Raw genomic sequence first — 23944 nt, 5'->3', positions numbered from 1 at the left:
TTCTTCCGGGGGGATTGTGGGTTGTTAATGTGATCTTTGTGACTGCATTGGTGTGTATGTTGTAATGTGCAAGGGTGGGGGTGTTTGGTGGGTGTCCCCCTGACTTTTGCCTCCCCCCGCCCCCGTGTCGTAGATGCAGTACTCACCGGTATCTTCTGCGCCTACGTCGCTGTTGGTCGTAAACGAGCAGAAAGACAAGGGCAGGTAGTATTTGGAGTTCCGGCTCCATGGAGTCGTCGTTCTTTTTGGGATGTGTTCAGGTGAGCATTTTCCCATAGCATAAGCTGTTTCCGCCGTTGTTTTTATCCACGGTGAATCCGCCCCGGAAAACGTGACAATCTACTCTTTTACTCAGGTGAGCAAATGGAAAACTCGTTCCGATATCAGGGTTTTTGTAAAAGCGCTTTCTCATATTGGAATTGAATCCAGGAATATGTTGCCTCTTTTATTTAGGTTAATATTACAAATGGGATGAAACTTATGTTCCGTATACGGAACAATTGGATTAATAGAGAGGTGAGCGAGTTTAATAAAAAACGCTCTGATTATTTAATTACTAAGAGGGCTTACGCTACAAAATTATACATTGTAATCCATATTGTATTGACTGGTTTGGTATAGGTGAAGCTGGAAGCCACTGCAAACTAAGTAACAGCTTTTCACAAACTACACATTATACCATAAAGCAGAACGAGATACAGATCAGAAGATAAACTAATATTCAAGTGAAATAGTTGAGAGGTAATTATAGAATACACCAATGAATTAGTAGGGTGCACTGCATGGATTCTGCATGCAAATATACACATTGAATGCACATTTAATGGGGTAACGATGGCACTGAGGTGATTTAACTTAATCTAATCTAATAAATACAAAAAATCTTACCAAATTGAGTTCATCTAAACAGTATAAACAAGTATTTGTATTACTCTAATAACTATTGTAAATGACTGTCACCAACAATTATAATATTACTAGTTCCATAGCACTTTATTACACGTTGGTTATAACTAGAAAATTCTTAAATTTCAAACTTTAAAATATTTACATTTTTGGATTCAAATTATTTTGTTTTATTGGACGCTACATACAAAATATCATATGTTATATATTGTTTACAGCCTGTAAAAGCCCTCAGGAAGTCGTGGGCAACGTACTCCAGATGAAACACGTGTTGGCTTTGGCTGAAGTGATGCTCATAAAAAATGTAATAAAGAAGAATGTCTGAGCAATATATTGGGACCTGATTTCTTTAATCAATTGTTATACCAGAGGATGTGTGCATATTAGATTATATACAGGGACAGGTATATGCAAATCATCCTTGATCCCACAGGAACAGTCTAGACCAAACCACCAGATGGGTCACCTCTGAACCGTGGCACAAGCAACCCCAGACGTATTTCACCCGAGTTGGAGCTCATCAGAGCAGCTTGGTAGCAGTGGCACAAAGAGTTTCAATGATCACCAGTCTTGCCATCTTCTCCCCTCTCTCTCTCGCCCACACACACTCTCACACAGGCATGCTCTCTGTCACATACTCACACACACCCATGAGCTCACACACACGCACACACCCACAGACTCACATGCATGCATGCTCTCCCACACACACACCCACACTCAAACCAAACTCACACACATGCATGCTCTCGCACACACACACACTCTCACACAGACATGCTGTCTGTCACACATTCACACACATGCATGATCTCACATACACACACACACACACACAGACTCACATACATGCATGCTCTACCACACACACACACTCATGCATGATCTCTCACACACACACCGACACTCAAACCAAATTCACACACATGCATGCTCTCGCACACACACACTCTCACACATGCATGCTCTCTGTCACACACTCACATCTATGCATGATCTCTCTCACACACACACACACGTACTCACATGCATGCTCTTGCTGACACACACACTCTCACACATGCAAACTGTCTACTACACACTCAAACACGCATGCCTACACACAAACACACACACACACATGTACAGACACACACACTTGCAAGCTCTCTCTCTCTCTTACACACACACACACAGACACACACTGAGACAGAGTGCACATTGACACCTGGGTTATATTAGAGAGTTGTCTAGAGTCCCACCACATGCAGACATTCTATAGGAGTGAGACATGGAGATTATTATAGACTCTTATCTGCACCCGCATCCTCCAACCCTCACACACAGATTGCACAATGCTGCCATCAGCACTTTCTAAGTGGAGTTTCCTATATCTGTTATATAGACCCCTCCCTAGCGGCTCAAGAGATGCAGCTCATACTAGGGCCCCTCTCACTGCTTCCTGCACCTCTCAGTATCCTGAGCATCTGTGGAGGCTCCAATGGCATTGAGGAGAGCTCAGAGAATGAATCAAACTACGGGTACTTCTGATGCGGCCTCACAGGAGAGAGGTGAGTAGACCTCATCTACAGGTACTTTGATGCAGCCTCACAGGAGAGAGGTGATTAGACCTCATCTACAGGTACTTCTGATGCAGCCTCACAGGAGAGAGGTGAGTAGACCTAATCTACAGGTACTTCTGATGCAGTCTTGCAGGACAGAGGTGAGTAGACCTCATATGGTTAGTGTTAAATGGTCTGGACGGGAGGCTGAAGAAACCCCTCTTTTATCTAATAGTGTGCCTGATGCAGTCTGGCCAGAGTAAATGTACACGGTCAGTGCAGGGCAAGTGAAGTAATCACACATAAAAGTAGGACACGCAACGCAGCAGACAGATTTGCTGCACTGTGCTGCGCAGGGGAGAAGGGAAGAACCTTGCAGGGACATTTCTGATAAGACTGGCCTGCTGCCATCGCCCAATGGACGGCCTTGCACTATGGTGCAAAGTTGAGAGTGTGCTGTATAGCTTAGGATTTGTACTTAAAGCATATCCTTCCAGCGTAAAGTCCTATACTTAGACAAGCTCAAAAGGATCCCTATTATTAGGACGTGTGCTGTGTCCTGCAGCACCCTAGAAATAAAAACATTTCCCCTTGTTAACACTTGCTTCAAGGAAGCATTAGCTAAGATGCAAAGCCTGGTCTGGATATCTTCGTAGATTCAGCTTTTCATCCAAAATATGGGTGTTTGTGCTGATCCATCCCACTAACACCCCAAGAATGCCCCAAGTACAAAGTGATGCAAAGTGAAGCAAAGCTGCACTAGGAGTTTTTTTAACTGAGGGAGGAAGCCCTTTCCAGCACAAAGTAACTTTTCCAGTGGAAACTCAATCCCAAACTATCATATTGGTCAGTTTGCAACGGGAGAAAGTGTAAGTACATCTGGACTTGAGTGTAACTATCCTATCTTGGTACCAGATGACATTGGCATGGTCCCAGCTTTGGCAGTCACAGTCCTGAGCTGGTGTCCTGTGACATTACTGAGTTATTGTGACACACACAGGAGTAACTGGCCAGTGTTCGTGCACACTGGGAGGTAATGACTTGTAACTGCACTGGCTGACACTGGCGTGCTACCACAAAATATAGTTTTTAATATTAATCTGCAAACGTATCAACTCCACAATACTGGTTAGCATCATATCGTGAAGGTATGCAGCTGTGGGGTTAGAGTAGTAAATCTATACTTCCCTGTGTATGTTTACCTTGGTGATATATTGGTCGATGATGATTTGGAAAGATACATGTGCAAGTCAATTTGATATAAAACCACTGACAATCAGTGATCAGACTGGACACACAACAAGACAGTGGGTTATTCTTCACAACCACTGAGAGGCAATGACCAGCATTGGCACACACTGAGAGACAATGGTCAGCATTGGCACACTGAAAGGCAATGGTCAGCATTGACACATATTAAGAGTCAACGGTCTGCTTGGCACACACTGAGAGGCAATGGTCAGCATCGGCACACACTGAGCGGTAATGGTCAGCATTGGCACACACTGAGCGGCAATGGTCAGCATTGGCACACACTGAAAGGCAATGGTCAGCATCGGCACACACTGAGCGGCAATGGTCAGCATTGGCACACACTGAGAGGCAGTGGTCAGCATTGGCACACACTGAGAGGCAGTGGTCAGCATTGACATAGACTGAGCGGCAATGGCCATTATTGGCACACACTGAAAGGCAATGGTGAGCATCGGCAGACACTGAGCGGCAATGGTCAGCATTGGCACACACTGAAAGGCAATGGTCAGCATTGGCACACAGTGAGAGGCACTGGCCAGCATCAGCACACACTTAGAGGCAATGGTCATTATTGGCAAAAAATGAGATGCAATAGTCGGCATTGACACACACCAAGAGGCAATGGTCAGCATCAGCACACATCACGAGGCAATGTTGAACCCAATGAAATAATGACTCATTCTTGGTGCTCACTAAAAAGAAATATCAGACACTAGTACACATTGAGAGGTTGTGGTGAACATTGGCACCCTTTGAACTTTTTCACTAAGGCAAACTTAAACTTTTGTGTATGGTTACTATTTTTTAGTATTCACAAACTATGAGTTTTGTTTTACTAATAATAATTTTACAACTATGGAGACTTCACACTCATAGAAGAGACTCTGCATATAAAAAGATAGGCCTATTCTATCATTTTATATGCAGAGTTCTCTGTTTCAGTCTTGGCACGTACTGAGACTCAGAGACCAGTCTTGGCACACACCGAGACTCAGTGACCACTCTTGACACACACTGAGATTCAGTGACCAGTCTTGGTACACACTGAGACTCAGTGACCAGTTCTGGTACACACTGTCACTCAGTGACCAGACTTGGCATACACTGAGACTCAGTGACCAGTCTTCATACACAGTGAAACTCAGTGACCTGTCCTTGCACACACATTGAGACTCAGTGAAGAGTCTTCATATACACTGAGGCTCAGTGACCACTCTTCATACAAACGTAGACTTAGTGACCAGTTTTGACACACACTGAGTCTCAGTGACCAGTCTTGGCACACACCAAGACTGAGTGACCAGTCTTCATACACAATAAGAGTCAGTGACCAGTTTTGGCACACACTGAGACTCAATGACCAGTCTTCATACACACTGAGACTCAATGACCAGTCTTGGCACACACTGAGACTCAGGGACCAGTCTTGACACACACTGAGGCTCAGTGACCAGTCATGGAACACACATTGAGACTCAGTGGCCAGTCTTGACACACATTGAGATTCAGTGACCAGTCTTCATACACACTGAGACTCAGTGACCAATCTAGACACACACTGAGACTCAGGGAACAGTCTTGACACACACTGAGACTCAGTGACCAGTCTTCGTACACACACTCAGTGACCAGTCTTCGCACACACTGATATTTATTGGAATGACCTGACACACACTAACTGAGTCTATTACAAGTCCTCCTATGGTTTTGTTCTCCAGCTACAAGCAGGTGATCCTCTCCCACATGTAAAGTTAAATGCCGGATTCTGTGATTTCCTCTCCAGGTGGCCCGCAGATCCCTCGTGTAAGGAAGCAGGCGATAGCCCTGGGAGTGATGGTTGCAGTGACTACATTCATAAACATCGTGCTTTACCGTCTGGGTAAGAAGTGTGGAGTTGATTTTTAAACCCTGCGACCCCCCGTGGCACGTGAAAGAGCTTCTCTGCTTCAGACATGATTAGAAGAACTGCAGATGAAAAGAAATGGAGGCTCCTAATTCTACATTTTAATCAGAGAGGTGCAGTTTGTAGTTGTTCGTCGGCCCCAGCAGTAACGCCTGATTCACAGTTTTGTCCTAAACATTGTTTAATATTGTACATTCCGCTGGATGGTGATGATGAGGATGGTGATGATGATGAAGATAAAGGACCCGATTCTCAAAGGTAAAGTTAGACCGAAAGTCTAACTTTACTACTTTTCAATATTCACAAAGGTAAAGTACTGCTGATAACTTTACTACTAGGGATTTTACTACTAATAAGTTTACTAGCAGTAAACTTGCTAGTAGGAACTTACCTTTGTGAATATCGAAAAGTAGTAGAGTTAGACGTTTGCTCTAAGTTAGAGTTTAGGTCTTAACTTACACTTCAGATGTAAAGTTAGACTTCATGTGTAATGTTGCACTTCAGGTGTAAAGTTAGGCTTCAGGTGTAAAGTTAGACATGAAGTATAAAGTTACATTGCAGGTGTAAAGTTACACGTCAGGTGTAATGTTGGACTTCAGGTGTAAAGTTCTGCTTCAGGTGTAAAGTTAGAGTTCTGGTGTGAAGTTGCACTTCAGGTGTAAATTTGGATTTCAGGTGTAATGTCAAATTCAGGTGTGAAGTTCCACTACAGGTGTAAAGGCAGGCTTCAGGTGTAAAGTTAGACTTTTGGTCTAACTTTATCTTTGCAAATCGGGCCCTAAGTGTTGACAGTTGCAGAAAGCTCCTGAAGGGGGGCCCCTCTCAGTGATGATGATGATGGTGATTATCAAATCGTGCCAGGGTTGAGAGCTACAGATGGCTCATGAAGGAGGTGCCCTGGTCATTATTGGTGATGATGATGGTGATTATTAAGTGTTCTGCGTCTCGAGAGCTGCTGAAGGCTCCTGAAAGGGCTGCTTTGGCCAGTGATGATGATGATGGTGATGATGATGATGATTATTAAATGTTCTGAGTCCTGAGAGCTGCTGAAGGCTCCTGAAAGGGCTGCTGTGGCCAGTGATGGTGATGATGATGGTGATTATTAAGTGTTCAGAGTCTCAAGAGCTGCTGAAGGCTCCTGAAGGGGCTGCTGTGGCCAGTAATGATGATGATGGCGACAATGGTTATGACGATAGTGAAGATGGTGATGATATTGATGATGATTGTGATGATGATGATTATTAAATGTTCCGAGTCCCGAGAGCTGTGGATGGCTCCTGAAGAGGGCACCGTGGCCAGTGATGATGGTGATGGTGATGATGATTATTAAATGTTCTGAGTCCCGAGAGCTGGGGAAGGCTCCTGAAGGGGGCGACGTGGCCAGTGATGATGATGATGATTATTAAATGTTCTGAGTCCCGAGAGGTGTGGAAGGCTCCTGAAGGGTGTGCTGTGGCCAGTGATGATGATGATGGTGACGATGACACGTCAGAAAGGGCTGAGTGAAGAGCGGTCGCTGATGAAATGTGAATGTGCTTTAAATCCGTGCCCTGACTCTGACTGACTGAAATAAGGGCACACACGTTCAGCCGGTCTGGGGGAAATAGTTCATCTTTGAAAATAGTTTTTAAGGTAAGTTGTCACATCAGCCCTAGGTTTGAAGGCAAGGCTCACAGTGAGCACATGAACCCATGTAATCTGGTTATAAACACTCCACTTTTCACAACGTTTTCCACCAAGTCCTCCTGAACAGCCATTCAGGACCCCTCTCGCCGAACAGTGCCAGGACATTAAATATTATTTGCTCCCTTCACTCCCTCAGGGACAGCTCCACCCGTGGGGTCTCCTTTTACGCTTTCCATCCTACACCCACCTTCTTTCTCCTCCTTTCAATCCTCTCACTCTATATCACCTCCCATCTACCTTCTCCCTCGCTGCTTCCCTTGGTCCTGAGTCCTTTTCCTTATCTTTTATGTCCCTCAGTTTGTGCCCCTCTCTCTCCATCCTTCAGTCCCTCAGGAAGCTGCACTGATCCTGCCCTGGAGACCCTTCACATCCCCTCCTGGGATAACAGCTGCGTTTTGTACTAAGATGAAATCACAGTTCTAAGACAGTGAATAGAAACAAGCGGTTTATGTCCGACTCGAGGAGCTTTAGTCTGACTTCTTAGTTATTATGATTCAGTAAAAATGTATTAACATGAACTTGAAGTTGCGCACCCTAAGGAGGTGTGATGGTGCCACATGAGCTATTAAAATAAATAAAATGCAAAAACCTGCCGTCACGTACCTGTGTATGTGGTGGCATTTATGAAATGTGGACTTAGGGGGAAGCAACAGAGCTCAGAGTTAGCTGAAACGTGCAGAAGAAAACATTCTGGCCCAGATTTAAGAGGGCCTAGCGCCATTCCAATGCCACATTAGCATCATTTTAATAACCCTAATGTGGCGTTGGAAGGCCAAAAACACTGCACCATATTTATAAAGTGCAGAGTGCGTGAATTGCACTATTTTGAAACCCCTTGCGCCACATTATGCCTGTGCCAGGCATAATGTATCCAAGGGGGGCGTCCCGGCGCTAGGGGGGCTGAAGAAGTAGGGCAAAGAAATCTAAGAGATTTCTTTGCGTCATTTTTATCAGCATTTTTAATACCTGATAAGAGTTTTCAATGGGCCTCTGGGTGCTTTGCAGGATTAGCATCAACATTTTTGGCGCTAAACCTGTAAAGTGCCAGACTACCGTCCGAAATTATGATGCTAGTACCCCTGACTTCTGCCATGGTGCGTTGTATTTTAAATACGGCGCACACATGGTGGCGTTAAGGGAGGCATTAAGGGGCGCAAGAAAAGAGGCGCTGCACTAGCTGCAGTGCCACTTTTCATAAATCTGCCTAAGGCAGTGTCTGAAACATATACTTATTAAAGAGCAGCAGTAATTACAAAACAATTGGACAGAAGAGTGTGGAACATACATGCATACCAACTAATCTATACCTTGAGCCATACCATGGAGACTTGAACCAGGTTTCACTGTCAGTGCCCTTCACTGGTACTCCTCCTACCTTTTCAGTCAACACCAGTTTGTTCACATCGTCACCTTCAGGTCCCAGAAGATCCTATCACCTGCGAGTCCCACGGAGATTGACACCAACGTGTTCACAATTAACACCTCCAGGTCCCGAAAGATCCCATGAGGAGTTCCACAGGGATCAACACCAGCTTGTTCCCATGGACAACTCCAGGTCAGAGAAGATCCCATCACCTGTTGAGTGCCACAGGTATTGATACAATATGGTGTGTGAGAAAGTAGCCTCTTTCTAGCCTTGTTACCCCCACTTTTGGCCTGTTTGTGAGTGTATGTCAGGGTGTTTTCACTGTCTCACTGGGATCCTGCCAGCCAGGGCCCAGTGCTCATAGTGAAAACCCTATGTTGTCAGTATGTTTGTTATGTGTCACTGGGACCCTCCTAGCGACGACCCCAGTGCTCATACCTTTGTGGCCTATATGTATGTGTTCGCTGTGTGATGCGTAACTGTCTCACTGAGGCTATGCTAACCAGATCCTCAGTGGTTATGCTCTCTCATTTCTTTCAAATTGTCACTAACAGGCTAGTGACCAATTTTACCAATTTACATTGGCTTACTGGAACACCCTTATAATTCCCTAGTATATGGTACTGAGGTACCCAGGGTACTGCAGCCTGAGTGAAATAACATCCACGTTATTTCACAGCCATTTTACACTGCACTTAAGTAACTTATAAGTCACCTATATGTCTAACCTTTACCTGGTAAAGGTTAGGTGCAAAGTTACTTAGTGTGAGGGCACCCTGGCACTAGCCAGGGTGCCCCCACATTGTTCAGGGCCAATTCCCCGGACTTTGTGAGTGCGGGGACACCATTACACGCGTACACTACATATAGGTTACTACCTATATGTAGCTTCACCATGGTAACTCCGAATATGGCCATGTAACATGTCTATGATCATGGAATTGCCCCCTCTATGCCATCCTGGCATAGTTGGCACAATCCCATGATCCCAGTGGTCTGTAGCACAGACCCTGGTACTGCCAAACTGCCTTTTCAGGGGTTTCACTGCAGCTGCTGCCAACCCCTCAGACAGGTTTCTGCCCCCCTGGGGTCAAGCCAGACTTGTCCCAGGATGGCAGAACAAAGGACTTCCTCTGAGAGAGGGTGTTACACCCTCTCCCTTTGGAAAATGGTGTGAAGGCAGGGGAGGAGTAGCCTCCCCCAGCCTCTGGAAATGCTTTCATGAGCACAGATGTGCCCAATTCTGCATAAGCCAGTCTACACCGGTTCAGGGGACCCCTTAGCCCTGCTCTGGCACGAAACTGGACAAAGGAAAGGGGAGTGACCACTCCCCTGACCTGCACCTCCCCTGGGAGGTGTCCAGAGCTCCTCCAGTGTGCTCCAGACCTCTGCCATCTTGGAAACAGAGGTGCTGCTGGCACACTGGACTGCTCTGAGTGGCCAGTGCCACCAGGTGACGTCAGAGACTCCTCCTGATAGGCTCCTTCAGGTGTTGCTAGCCTATCCTCTCTCCTAGGTAGCCAAACCCTCTTTTCTGGCTATTTAGGGTCTCTGTCTCTGGGGAAACTTTAGATAACGAATGCAAGAGCTCATCCGAGTTCCTCTGCATCTCTCTCTTCACCTTCTGCCAAGGAATCGACTGCTGACCGCGCTGGAAGCCTGCAAAACTGCAACATAGTAGCAAAGACGACTACTGCAACTCTGTAACGCTGATCCTGCCGCCTTCTCAACTGTTTTCCTGGTGGTGCATGCTGTGGGGGTAGTCTGCCTCCTCTCTGCACTAGAAGCTCTGAAGAAATCTCCTGTGGGTCGACGGAATCGTCCCCCTGCAACCGCAGGCACCAAAGAACTGCATCACCAGTCCCTTGGGTCCCCTCTCAGCACGACGAGCGAGGTCCCTTGAATCCAGCAACTGTGTCCAAGTGACCCCCACAGTCCAGTGACTCTTCAGTCCAAGTTTGGTGGAGGTAAGTCCTTGCCTCCCCACGCCAGACTGCATTGCTGGGAACCGCGACTTTTGCAGCTACTCCGGCCCCTGTGCACTTCCGGCGGAAATCCTTTGTGCACAGCCAAGCCTGGGTCCATGGCACTCTAACCTGCATTGCACGACTTTCTAAGTTGGTCTCCGGCGACGTGGGACTCCTTTGTGCAACTTCGGGTGAGCACCATTTCACGCATCCTTGTAGTGCCTGTTTCTGGCACTTCTCCAGGTGCTACCTGCTGCTGAGAGGGCTTCTTGTCTTGCTCGATGTCCCCTCTGTCTCCTGGCGCAAATTGCGACATCCTGGTCCCTCCTGGGCCACAGCAGCGTCCAAAAACACTAACGGTACGATTTGCAGCTAGCAAGGCTTGTTGGCGGTCTTTTGGCGGGAAAACACTTCTGCACGACTCTCCACGGCGTGAGGGATCCGTCCTCCAAAGGGGAAGTCTCTAGCCCTTGTCGTTCCTGCAGAAACCTAAGATTCTACTGTCCAGTAGCAGCTTCTTTGCACCCACAGCTGGCATTTCCTGGGCATCTGCCCATCTCCAACTTGCATGTGACTTTTGGACTTGGTCCCCTTGTTCCACAGGTACCCACGACTGGAAATCCATTGTTGTTGCATTGTTGGTTTGTGTCTTTCCTGCAGAATTCCCCTATCACGACTTCTATGTCCTTTGGGGAACTTTAGTGCACTTTGCACTCACTTTTCAGTGTCTTGGGGTGGGCTATTTTTCTAACCCTCACTATTTTCTAATAGTCCCAGCGACCCTCTACAAGGTCACATAGGTTTGGGGTCCATTCGTGGTTCGCATTCCACTTTTGGAATATATGGTTTGTGTTGCCCCTCTCCCTATGTGTCCCCATTGCATCCTATTGTAACTATACATTGTTTGCACTGTTTTCTAAGACTATACTGCATATTTTTGGTATTGTGTATATATATATCTTTTGTATATTTCCTATCCTCTCACTGAGGGTACACTCTGAGATACTTTGGCATATTGTCATAAAAATAAAGTACCTTTATTTTTAGTATAACTGTGTATTGTGTTTTCTTATGATATTGTGCATATGACACTAAGTGGTACTGTAGGAGCTTAATTCGTCTCCTAGTTCAGCCTAAGCTGCTCTGCTAAACTACCATTATCTATCAGCCTATGCTGCTAGACACCCTATACACTAATAAGGGATAACTGGGCCTGGTGCAAGGTGCAAGTACCCCTTGGTACTCACTACAAGCCAGTCCAGCCTCCTACATTGGTTGTGCAGCGGTGGGATAAGTGCTTTGAGACTACTTACAACTCTTGTCATTGTACTTTTCATAAGATAAAAATATACAAAACAAGTTCAGTGTATATACATGTAGGAAAGTACCATCTTGCTTGGCATGTTACCCCCATTTTTCACTGTATATATGTTGTTTTAGTTGTATGTGTCACTGGGACCCTGTTCTCCAGGGCCCCAGTGCTCATAAGTGTGCCTGAATGTGTTACCTGTGTAGTGACTAACTGTCTCACTGAGGCTCTGCTAATCAGAACCTCAGTGGTTATGCTCTCTCATTTCTTTCAAATTGTCACTAACAGGCTAGTGACCAATTTTACCAATTTACATTGGCTTACTGGAACACCCTTATAATTCCCTAGTATATGGTACTGAGGTACCCAGGGTATTGGGGTTCCAGGAGATCCCTATGGCCTGCAGCATTTGTTTTGCCACCCATAGGGAGCTCTGACAATTCTTACACAGGCCTGCCACTGCAGCCTGAGTGAAATAACGTCCACGTTATTTCACAGCCATTTTACACTGCACTTAAGTAACTTATAAGTCACCTATATATCTAACCTTTACCTGGTAAAGGTTAGGTGCAAAGTTACTTAGTGTGAGGGCACCCTGGCACTAGCCAAGGTGCCCCCACATTGTTCAGGGCCAATTCCCTGAACTTTGTGAGTGCGGGGACACCATAACACGCGTGCACTACATATAGGTCACTACCTATATGTAGCTTCACAATGGTAACTCCGAATATGGCCATGTAACATGTCTAAGATCATGGAATTGCCCCCTCTATGCCATCCTAGCATTATTGGGACAATTCCATGATCCCAGTGGTCTGTAGCACAGACCCTGGTACTGCCAAACTGCCTTTCCTGGGGTTTCACTGCAGCTGCTGCTGCTGCCAACCCCTCAGACAGGGTTCTGCCATCCTAGGGTCAAGCCAGGCTTGTCCCAGGATGGCAGAACAAACGACTTCCTCTGAGAGAGGGTGTTACACCCTCTCCCTTTGGAAAATGGTGTGAAGGCAGGGGAGGAGTAGCCTCCCCCAGCCTCTGGAAATGCTTTCTTGGGCACAGATGTGCCCAATTCTGCATAAGCCAGTCTACACCGGTTCAGGGACCCCTTAGCCCCTGCTCTGGCGCGAAACTGGACAAAGGAAAGGGGAGTGACCACTCCCCTGACCTGCACCTCCCCTGGGAGGTGTCCAGAGCTCCTCCAGTGTGCTCCAGACCTCTGCCATCTTGGAAACAGAGGTGCTGCCAGCACACTCGACTGCTCTGAGTGGCCAGTGCCACCAGGTGACGTCAGAGACTCCTTCTGATAGGCTCCTTCAGGTGTTAGTAGCCTATCCTCTCTCCTAAGTAGCCAAACCCTCTTTTCTGGCTATTTAGGGTCTCTGTCTCTGGGGAAACTTTAGATAACGAATGCAAGAGCTCATCAGAGTTCCTCTGCATCTCTCTCTTCACCTTCTGCCAAGGAATCGACTGCTGACCGCGCTGGAAGCCTGCAAAACTGCAACATAGTAGCTAAGACGACTACTGCAACTCTGTAACGCTGATCCTGCCGCCTTCTCGACTGTTTTCCTGCTTGTGCATGCTGTGGGGATAGTCTGCCTCCTCTCTGCACCAGAAGCTCCGAAGAAATCTCCCGTGGGTCGACGGAATCTTCCCCCTGCAACCGCAGGCACCAAAAAGCTGCATTACCGGTCCCTTGGGTCTCCTCTCAGCACAACGAGCGAGGTCCCTCGAATCCAGCAACTCTGTCCAGGTGACCCCCACAGTCCAGTGACTCTTCAGTCCAAGTTTGGTGGAGGTAAGTCCTTGCCTCACCTCGCTGGGCTGCATTGCTGGGAACCGCAACTTTTGCAGCTACTCCGGCCCCTGTGCACTTCCGGCGGAAATCCTTCATGCACAGCCAAGCCTGGGTCCACGGCACTCTAACCTGCATTGCACGACTTTCTAAGTTGGTCTCTGGCGACGTGGGACTCCTTTGTGCAACTTCGGCGAGCACCGTTTCACGCATCCTCTTAGTACCTGTTTCTGGCACTTCTCCGGGTGATACCTGCTTCAGAGAGGGCTCCTTGTCTTGCTCGACGTCTCCTCTCTCTCCTGGTCCAATTTGTGACCTCCTGGTCCCTCCTGGGCCTCAGCAGCGTCTGAAAACGCTAACCGCACGATTTGCAGCTAGCAAGGCTTGTTGGCATTCTTTCGGCGAAAAAACACTTCTGCACGACTCTCCACAGCAAGAGGAATCCGTCCACCAAAGGGCAAGTCTCTAGCCCTTTTCGTTCCTGCAGAAACCGCAGCTTCTTCTGTCCAGTAGAAGCTTCTTTGCACCCGCAGCTGGCATTTCCTGGGCATCTGCCCATCTCCGACTTGCTTGTGACTTTTGGACTTGGTCCCCTTGTTCCACAGGTACCCTAGATTGGAAATCCACAGTTGTTGCATTGTTGGTTGGTGTCTTTCCTGCATTATTCCTCTATCACGACTTCTTTGTCTTGTGGGGAACTTTAGTGCACTTTGCACTCACTTTTCAGGGTCTTGGGGAGGGCTATTTTTCTAACTCTCACTATTTTCTAATAGTCCCAGCGACCCTCTACAAGGTCACATAGGTTTGGGGTCCATTCGTGGTTCACATTCCACTTTTGGAGTATATGGTTTGTGTTGCCCCTATCCCTATGTGTCCCCATTGCATCCTATTGTAACTATACATTGTTTGCACTGTTTTCTAAGACTATACTGCATATTTTTGGTATTGTGTACATATAACTTGTGTATAATTGCTATCCTCATACTGAGGGTACTCACTGAGATACTTTGGCATATTGTCATAAAAATAAAGTACCTTTATTTTTAGTATATCTGTGTATTGTGTTTTCTTATGATATTGTGCAAGTGACACTTGTGGTACTGTAGTAGCTTCACACGTCTCCTAGTTCAGCCTAAGCTGCTCTGCTAAGCTACCATTATCTATCAGCCTAAGCTGCTAGACACCCTATACACTAATAAGGGATAACTGGGCCTGGTGCAAGGTGCAAGTACCCCTTGGTACTCACTACAAGCCAGTCCAGCCTCCTACAATACACATAACCAAAAAGTTTTGCATTTCCTCTTTTCACTCTTTTCTAAGTGCTGAAAAGTACTTCTAACTTTCTAAAAAGTTCTAAAAAGTTTAAAAAGTTTTTTTCTGTCTTTCTAAAAGTTCTGAAAACTTTTTTCTCTTTTTCTATCACTTTAACTCTCTCTAAAAATGTCTGGCACAGGCCAAAATGTTGATCTGTCCAAACTTGCATATGATCACCTTAGCTGGAAAGGAGCAAGGAGTCTCTGCATAGGGAGAGGTTTGAGTGTAGGGAAGAATCCTTCCTTGGAATTGTTACTTAACATGCTTAGAGAACAAGATAAGGCTAAAAGTGCCCCATCTGTTGAAAAAGTAGCTAATGGTTCCCAATCTGATCCAGGGACTCCCCCAGGAAAAGATTCAGGAAAGAAACTTTCTAGCCTGCCCATTACTAGACAGTATAGCATAGTTGGTACTGAGGTGGAGTCACATCATACAGATGGTGTGCTCTCACATTACACTGTCAGCCAAGCTGTTAGGGTGCCCTCTGTAAGGGACAGGTCTCCTTCTGTTCATTCTCATCATACTTCTGTGTCTAGGAATGTCCCTCCCACCAACCCTGATGACAGAATGTTAGAAAGGGAACTCAATAAGTTGAGGGTGGAACAAACCAGACTGAAGCTTAAAAAGCAACAGCTGGATTTGGATAGACAGTCTTTAGAACTAGAGAAGGAAAGACAGAAGTTGGGTTTTGAAACCCATGGTGGCAGCAGCAGTATTCCACATAGTCATCCTGCAAAAGAGCATGATTCCAGGAATCTGCAAAAGATAGTTCCCCCTTATAAGGAGGGGGATGACATTAACAAGTGGTTTGCTGCACTTGAGAGGGCCTGTGCAGTACAGGATGTCCCTCAAAGGCAGTGGGCTGCTATCCTATGGCTATCATTTAGTGGAAAAGGTAGGGATAGGCTCCTTACTGTGAAAGAAAATGAAGCTAATGATTACAAAGTTCTTAAGAATGCACTCCTGGATGGTTATGGCTTAACCACTGAACAATACAGGATAAAGTTCAGAGAGACCAAAAATGAGTCTTCACAAGACTGGGTTGATTTCATTGACCATTCAGTGAAGGCCTTGGAGGGGTGGTTACATGGCAGTAAAGTTACTGATTATGACAGCCTGTATAACTTGATCCTGAGAGAGCATATTCTTAATAATTGTGTGTCTGATTTGTTGCACCAGTACTTGGTGGACTCTGATCTGACCTCTCCCCAAGAATTGGGAAAGAAGGCAGACAAATGGGTCAGAACAAGGGTGAACAGAAAAGTTCATACAGGGGGTGACAAAGAGAACACTAAGAAGAAAGATGGTGAAAAGTCTCAAGATAAGCATGGGGATAAGGGTAAAACCAAAGATCCCACTTCAAATCTTAAACACTCTTCAGGGGGTGGGGATAAAACAAATTCTTCCTCTTCTTCTCAACCTACACAATTTAAAAAGCCTTGGTGCTTTGTGTGTAAAAATAGAGGCCATAGGCCAGGGGATAAGTCCTGTCCAGGTAAACCCCCTGAGCCTACCACCACTAATACATCAAGCTCTAGTGCCCCTAGCAGTAGTGGGACTAGTGGTGGGACTGCTGGCAACAGTCAAGTTAAGGGTGTAGTTGGGTTCACTTTTGGGTCCATAGTAGAAACTGGGGTAGTCAGTCCCAAGACAGTTTCTGTCACACCTAGTGGCATTGGCCTTGCCACACTGGCTGCTTGTCCCCTTACAATGGATAAGTACAGGCAGACAGTTTCAATAAATGGTGTTGAGGCCTTGGCCTACAGGGACACAGGTGCCAGTATCACTTTGGTGACTGAAAACCTAGTGCACCCTGATCAACACATCATTGGACAACAGTATAAGATTATTGATGTCCATAACTCCACTAAGTTTCTTCCCTTAGCTATAATTCAGTTTAGTTGGGGTGGAGTTACTGGCCCTAAGCAGGTGGTGGTATCACCTAGCTTACCTGTAGACTGTCTCTTAGGTAATGACCTAGAGGCCTCAGGTTGGGCTGATGTAGAGTTTTATGCCCATGCAGCCATGCTGGGCATCCCTGAGGAATTGTTCCCTCTCATTTCTACTGAAATGAAAAAGCAAAGGAGAGAAGGCCTGAAAACTCAGGAACCCTCTCCATCAACAGGTAAAAAGGGTATCACAGTATCCCCTAACCACCCTACCATTCAGGATACCATTCCTGTGGTGGGAGAAACCTCTCCTGGGGTGGCACCTATTCCAAGGGAATCATCAGCTGGCAAAGCTGGACTCCCTGAGGTAGAAGTACCTCTCTATGGGATAACTAACATTGGTGAGAAAAAGAGCACCATTTTAGTTAACATGGAGCATCCCTCCAACCCTCCCAGAGAAACTTTAGTGCAGAAACCCTGCACTGCCTCACAACACTTAGGACAGCATCCCTGCCCTAGTGTGGAGCTCATAGGACAGCATCCCTGCCCTGCTCAAACTCAAGAGAAACAGCATCCCTGTTCTCTCTTCCAGCCATATGGACACAGTTTTTGCCCAGCTATGGCTTTTCTGAGACAGCATCCCTGTCTGGCATTTCCATCACTACAAATAGGTTCAGTGGACAATTCCCACTGCTCTAAACTAAAACTTACTGATAAAAACTCTGAAAATACATCTTCACATTATTGCTTAGTTAAAAACTTCAAACAGGGTGGTTTACATCCCCACTGGGAAGTAAACATATAGTGTTTGATAAAGGGAGTAACCAGTCTATTGCAGAGCTACTCTCTACTTATCACCACTTAGACAATAAAGTCTCAACTGGCCAAGGTTAGCCTTATTGTCCTTCGTTTGGGGGGGGGGTTGTGTGAGAAAGTAGCCTCTTTCTAGCCTTGTTACCCCCACTTTTGGCCTGTTTGTGAGTGTATGTCAGGGTGTTTTCACTGTCTCACTGGGATCCTGCTAGCCAGGGCCCAGTGCTCATAGTGAAAACCCTATGTTTTCAGTATGTTTGTTATGTGTCACTGGGACCCTGCTAGCCAGGGCCCCAGTGCTCATAAGGTTGTGGCCTATATGTATGTGTTCCCTGTGTGATGCCTAACTGTCTCACTGACGCTCTGCTAACCAGAACCTCAGTGGTTATGCTCTCTCATTTCTTTCAAATTGTCACTAACAGGCTAGTGACCAATTTACCAATTTACATTGGCTTACTGGAACACCCTTATAATTCCCTAGTATATGGTACTGAGGTACCCAGGGTATTGGGGTTCCAGGAGATCCCTATGGGCTGCAGCATTTCTTTTGCCACCCATAGGGAGCTCTGACATTTCTTACACAGGCCTGCCACTGCAGCTTGAGTGAAATAACGGCCACATTATTTCACAGCCATTTTACACTGCACTTAAGTAACTTATAAGTCACCTATATGTCTAACCTTTACCTGGTAAAGGTTAGGTGCAAAGTTACTTAGTGTGAGGGCACCCTGGCACTAGCCAGGGTGCCCCCACATTGTTCAGGGCCAATTCCCCGGACTTTGTGAGTGCGGGGACACCATTACACGCGTGCACTACATATAGGTCACTACCTATATGTAGCTTCACCATGGTAACTCCGAATATGGCCATGTAACAAGTCTATGATCATGGAATTGCCCCCTCTATGCCATCCTGGCATAGTTGGCACAATCCCATGATCCCAGTGGTCTGTAGCACAGACCCTGGTACTGCCAAACTGCCTTTCCTGGGGTTTCACTGCAGCTGCTGCCAACCCCTCGGGCAGGTTTCTGCCCTCCTGGGGTCAAGCCAGGCTTGTCCCAGGATGGCAGAACAAAGGACTTCCTCTGAGAGAGGGTGTTACACCCTCTCCCTTTGGAAAATGGTGTGAAGGCAGGGGAGGAGTAGCCTCCCCCAGCCTCTGGAAATGCTTTCATGGGCACTTTTGGTGCCCATTTCTGCATAAGCCAGTCTACACCGGTTCAGGGACCCCTTAGCCCTGCTCTGGTGCGAAACTGGACAAAGGAAAGGGGAGTGACCACTCCGCTGACCTGCACCTCCCCTGGGAGGTGTCCAGAGCTCCTCCAGTGTGCTCCAGACCTCTGCCATCTTGGAAACAGAGGTGCTGCTGGCACACTGGACTGCTCTGAGTGGCCAGTGCCACCAGGTGACGTCAGAGACTCCTTCTGATAGGCTCCTTCAGGTGTTGCTAGCCTATCCTCTCTCCTAGGTAGCCAAACCCTCTTTTCTGGCTATTTAGGGTCTCTGTCTCTGGGGAAACTTTAGATAACGAATGCAAGAGCTCATCCGAGTTCCTCTGCATCTCTCTCTTCACCTTCTGCCAAGGAATCGACTGCTGACCGCGCTGGAAGCCTGCAAAACTGCAACATAGTAGCAAAGACGACTACTGCAACTCTGTAACGCTGATCCTGCCGCCTTCTCGACTGTTTTCCTGGTGGTGCATGCTGTGGGGGTAGTCTGCCTCCTCTCTGCACTAGAAGCTCTGAAGAAATCTCCCGTGGATCGACGGAATCGTCCCCCTGCAACCGCAGGCACCAAAGAACTGCATCACCGGTCCCTTGGGTCTCCTCTCACCACGACGAGCGAGGTCCCTCGAATCCAGCAACTGTGTCCAAGTGACCCCCACAGTCCAGTGACTCTTCAGTCCAAGTTTGGTGGAGGTAAGTCCTTGCCTCCCCACGCCAGACTGCATTGCTGGGAACCGCGACTTTTGCAGCTACTCCGGCCCCTGTGCACTTCCGGCGGAAATCCTTTGTGCACAGCCAAGCCTGGGTCCACGGCACTCTAACCTGCATTGCACGACTTTCTAAGTTGGTCTCCGGCGACGTGGGACTCCTTTGTGCAACTTTGGGTGAGCACCGTTTCATGCATCCTCGTAGTGCCTGTTTTTGGCACTTCTCTGGGTGCTACGTGCTGCTGAGAGGGCTCCTTGTCTTGCTCGACGTCCCCTCTGTCTCCTGGCACAAATTGCGACATCCTGGTCCCTCCTGGGCCACAGCAGCATCCAAAAACACTAACCACACGATTTGCAGCTAGCAAAGCTTGTTGGCGGTCTTTCGGCGGGAAAACACTTCTGCACGACTCTCCACGGCGTGAGGGATCCGTCCTCTAAAGGGGAAGTCTCTAGCCCTTGTCGTTCCTGCAGAAACCTAAGCTTCTACTGTCCAGTAGCAGCTTCTTTGCACCCACAGCTGGCATTTCCTGGGCATCTGCCCATCTCCGACTTGCTTGTGACTTTTGGACTTGGTCCCCTTGTTCCACAGGTACCCACGACTGGAAATCCATCGTTGTTGCATTGTTGGTTTGTGTCTTTCCTGCAGAATTCCCCTATCACGACTTCTATGTTCTTTGGGGAACTTTAGTGCACTTTGCACTCACTTTTCAGGGTCTTGGGGTGGGCTATTTTTCTAACCCTCACTATTTTCTAATAGTCCCAGCGACCCTCTACAAGGTCACATAGGTTTGGGGTCCATTGGTGGTTCGCATTCCACTTTTGGAGTATATGGTTTGTGTTGCCCCTATCCCTATGTGTCCCCATTCCATCCTATTGTAACTATACATGTTTGCACTGTTTTCTAAGACTATACTGCATATTTTTGGTATTGTGTATATATATCTTGTGTATATTTCCTATCCTCTCACTGAGGGTACACTCTGAGATACTTTGGCATATTGTCATAAAAATAAAGTACCTTTATTTTTAGTATAACTGTGTATTGTGTTTTCTTATGATATTGTGCATATGACACTAGTGGTACTGTAGGAGCTTCACTCGTCTCCTAGTTCAGCCTAAGCTGCTCTGCTAAGCTACCATTATCTATCAGCCTATGCTGCTAGACACCCTATACACTAATAAGGGATAACTGGGCCTGGTGCAAGGTGCAAGTACCCCTTGGTACTCACTATAAGCCAGTCCAGCCTCCTACAGTGGCAAAGCAGCTTAGGCTGAACTTGGAGACATGTAAAGCTCCTACTATACCACTGGTGTCATATGCACAATATCATAACAAAACACAATATACAGAGTTACTAAAAATAAAGGTACTTTATTTTTATGACAATATGCCACAAGTATCTCAGTGAGTACCCTCAGTATGAGGATAAGTTATATACACAAGATATATATACACAAACCAAAATTAGGTAAGTAATAGCAAGAAAAGTAATGCAAACAGTGTAGAATTACAATAGGTTGCAATAGGAACACATAGGTATAAGGGTAACACAAACCATATACTCCAAAAGGGGAATGCGAACCACAAATGGACCCCAGACCTATGTGAGCTTGTAGAGGGTCGCTGGGACTGTAAGAAAACAGTGAGGGTTAGAAAAATAGCCCACCCCAAGACCCTGAAAAGTAGGTGTAAAGTGCACCTACTACCCCCAAAAAGCACAGAAGTCATGAAAGGGGGATTCTGCAGGACGAACAAACACCAGCAATGCAACAACAGTGGATTTCCGGACCTGAGTACCTGTTAGACAAGGAGACCAAGTCCAATAGTCGCAACAGTGTCGAGAGTAGGGAGGAGCCCAGGAAATGCCAGCTGAAGATTCAAGGAAGCTGCCACCAGTTGGAAGAAGCTTGGAGTTCTGCAAGAAAGAAGAGGACTAGGGACTTCTGCTTTGGAGGATGGAGGTCCCACATCACGATGAAGCTTGCAGAGGTGTTCCCATGCAGAAATACTGCAAACAAGCCTTGCTAGCTGCAAGGGTCGCAGTAGAGGTTTTCGGATGCTGCTGTGGCCCAGGAAGGACCAGGATGTCGTCACTTGGAGGAGGAGACAGAGGAGATGCTCAGCAACTCGGAGAGCCCTCACAGAAGCAGCCAGCACCAGCAGAAGTACCCTAACAGGCACTTAGAAGAAGAGTGAACTGGAGTCCACACAAAGTTACAAAAGGGAGTCCCAAAATGTCTGATGCCAACTCAGTGAGCTGGGCACTGCAGGACGGAGTGCTGGGGACCCAGGCTAGGCTGTGCACGAATGAAATCTTGGAAGAGTGCACAGGAGCCGGAGCAGCTGCAAATCATGGGGAACACAGCTTTGCAGTCTGGCGTGGGGAGGCAAGGCTTACCTCCACCAAACTTGGACTGAAGAGTCACCGGACTGTGGGAGTCGCTTGGACAGAGTTGCTGTGTGCCAGGGACCACGCTCGTCAGGATGACAGGGGACCCAGAGGACCAGTGATGCAGTCTTTTGGTGCCTGCGTTAGCAGGGGGAAGATTCCGTCGACCCACGGGAGATTTCTTCTGAGCTTCTGGTGCAGGGTGAAGGCAGGCTACCCCCAGAGCATGCACCACCTGGAAACAGTTGCGAAAGCCTGCAGGATGAAGTGCTACAATGTTGCTGGTAGTCGTCTTGCTACTTTGTTGCAGTTTTGCAGGCGTCCTGAGCAGTCAGCGGTCGATCCTTTGGTAGAAGGTGAAGAGGGAGATGCAGAGGAACTCTGATGAGCTCTTGCATTCGCTATCTGAAGAATTCCCCTAAGCAGAGACCCTAAATAGCCAGAAAAGGAGGTTTGGCTACCAAGTTAGGAGGATTGGCTACCAAGAGAGGTAAGAGCCTATCAGAAGGAGCCTCTGACGTCACCTGCTGGCACTGTCTAGTCCAGTGTGCCAGCAACACCTCTGAATCAAAGATAGCAGAGGTCTGGGGCACGCTGGAGAAGCTCTGGGCACCTCCCCTGGGAGGTGCAGGTCAGGGGAGTTGTCACACCCCTTTCCTTTGTCCAGTTTTGCGTCAGAGCCGGGCTGGGGGATCCCTGAACCGGTGTAGACTGGCTTATGCAGAGATGGGCAGCTCTGTGCCCATCAAAGCATTTCCAGAGGCTGGGAGAGGCTACTCCTCCCCAGCCCTTCTCACCTTTGCCAAGGGGAGAGGGTGTAACACCCTCTCTCAGAGGAAGTCCTTTGTTCTGCCTTCCTGGGCCAGGCCTGGCTGGACCCCAGGAGGGCAGAAACCTGTCTGAGGGGTTGGCAGCAGCAGCAGCTGCAGTGAAACCCCGGGAAAGGCAGTTTGGCAGTACCCGGGTTCTGTGCTAGAGACCCGGGGGATCATGGAATTGTCTCCCCAATGCCAGAATGGCATTGGGGGGACATTTCCATGATCTTAGACATGTTACATGGCCATGTTCGGAGTTACCATTGTGAGGCTATACATAGGTAGTGACCCATGTATAGTGCACGCGTGAAATGGTGTCCCCGCACTCACAAAGTCCGGGGAATTTGCCCTGAACGATGTGGGGGCACCTTGGCTAGTGCCAGGGTGCCCACACACTAAGTAACTTTGCACCCAACCTTCACCAGGTGAAGGTTAGACATATAGGTGACTTATAAGTCACTTAAGTGCAGTGGTAAATGGCTGTGGACGTTATTTAACTCAGGCTGCAGTGGCAGGCCTGTGTAAGAATTGTCAGAGCTCCCTATGGGTGGCAAAAGAAATGCTGCAGCCCTTAGGGATCTCCTGGAACCCCAATACCCTGGGTACCTCAGTACCATATACAAGGGAATTATATGGGTGTACCAGTATGCCAATGTGAATTGTTAAATTTAGTCACTAGCCTCTTAGTGACAAGTTTGGAAAGCAGAGAGAGCATAACCACTGAGGTTCTGGTTAGCAGAACCAGACAGGTTGACAGAAACCCCTCAGACAGGTTTCTGCCCCCCTGGGGCCCAGGTAGCCCTGACCCAGGAAGTCAGAACAAAGAACTTCCTCTGAGAGAGGGTGTTACACCCTCTCCCTTTGGAAAAGGTGAGAAGGGCTGGGGAGGAGTAGCCTCTCCCAGCCTCTGGAAATGCTTTGATGGGCACAGATGCTGCCCATCTGTGCATAAGCCAGTCTACACCGGTTCAGGGATCCCCCAACCCTGCTCTGGCGCACAACTGGACAAAGGAAAGGGGAGTGACCACTCCCCTGACCTGCACCTCCCAGGGGAGGTGCCCAGAGCTCC

At 47.5% G+C, this 23944-nt stretch overlaps 1 protein-coding gene across 3 annotated transcripts in view; it reads left to right on the top strand.

Moving 5' to 3' along the window:
- The first annotated feature begins 2323 nt into the window (after nucleotides 1-2323).
- LOC138288415 (butyrophilin subfamily 2 member A2-like) overlaps nucleotides 2324-23944 on the top strand; it is a 163877-nt gene continuing 142256 nt past the window's right edge. For all 3 annotated transcript variants that reach the window (XM_069229975.1, XM_069229974.1, XM_069229976.1), the window contains exons 1-2: nucleotides 2324-2456; nucleotides 5485-5580. In XM_069229975.1, coding sequence (XP_069086076.1) covers nucleotides 2387-2456; nucleotides 5485-5580 — 166 coding nt within the window. In that variant the 5' untranslated portion in view covers nucleotides 2324-2386. The remainder of the gene's footprint in view (nucleotides 2457-5484; nucleotides 5581-23944) is intronic.

Source organism: Pleurodeles waltl, chromosome 4_1, assembly GCF_031143425.1.
Source record: "Pleurodeles waltl isolate 20211129_DDA chromosome 4_1, aPleWal1.hap1.20221129, whole genome shotgun sequence".
NCBI lineage: Eukaryota > Metazoa > Chordata > Amphibia > Caudata > Salamandridae > Pleurodeles > Pleurodeles waltl.
The sequence above is the reverse complement of the archived record's forward strand: the minus strand, read 5'-3'. Positions and strand labels throughout refer to the sequence as shown.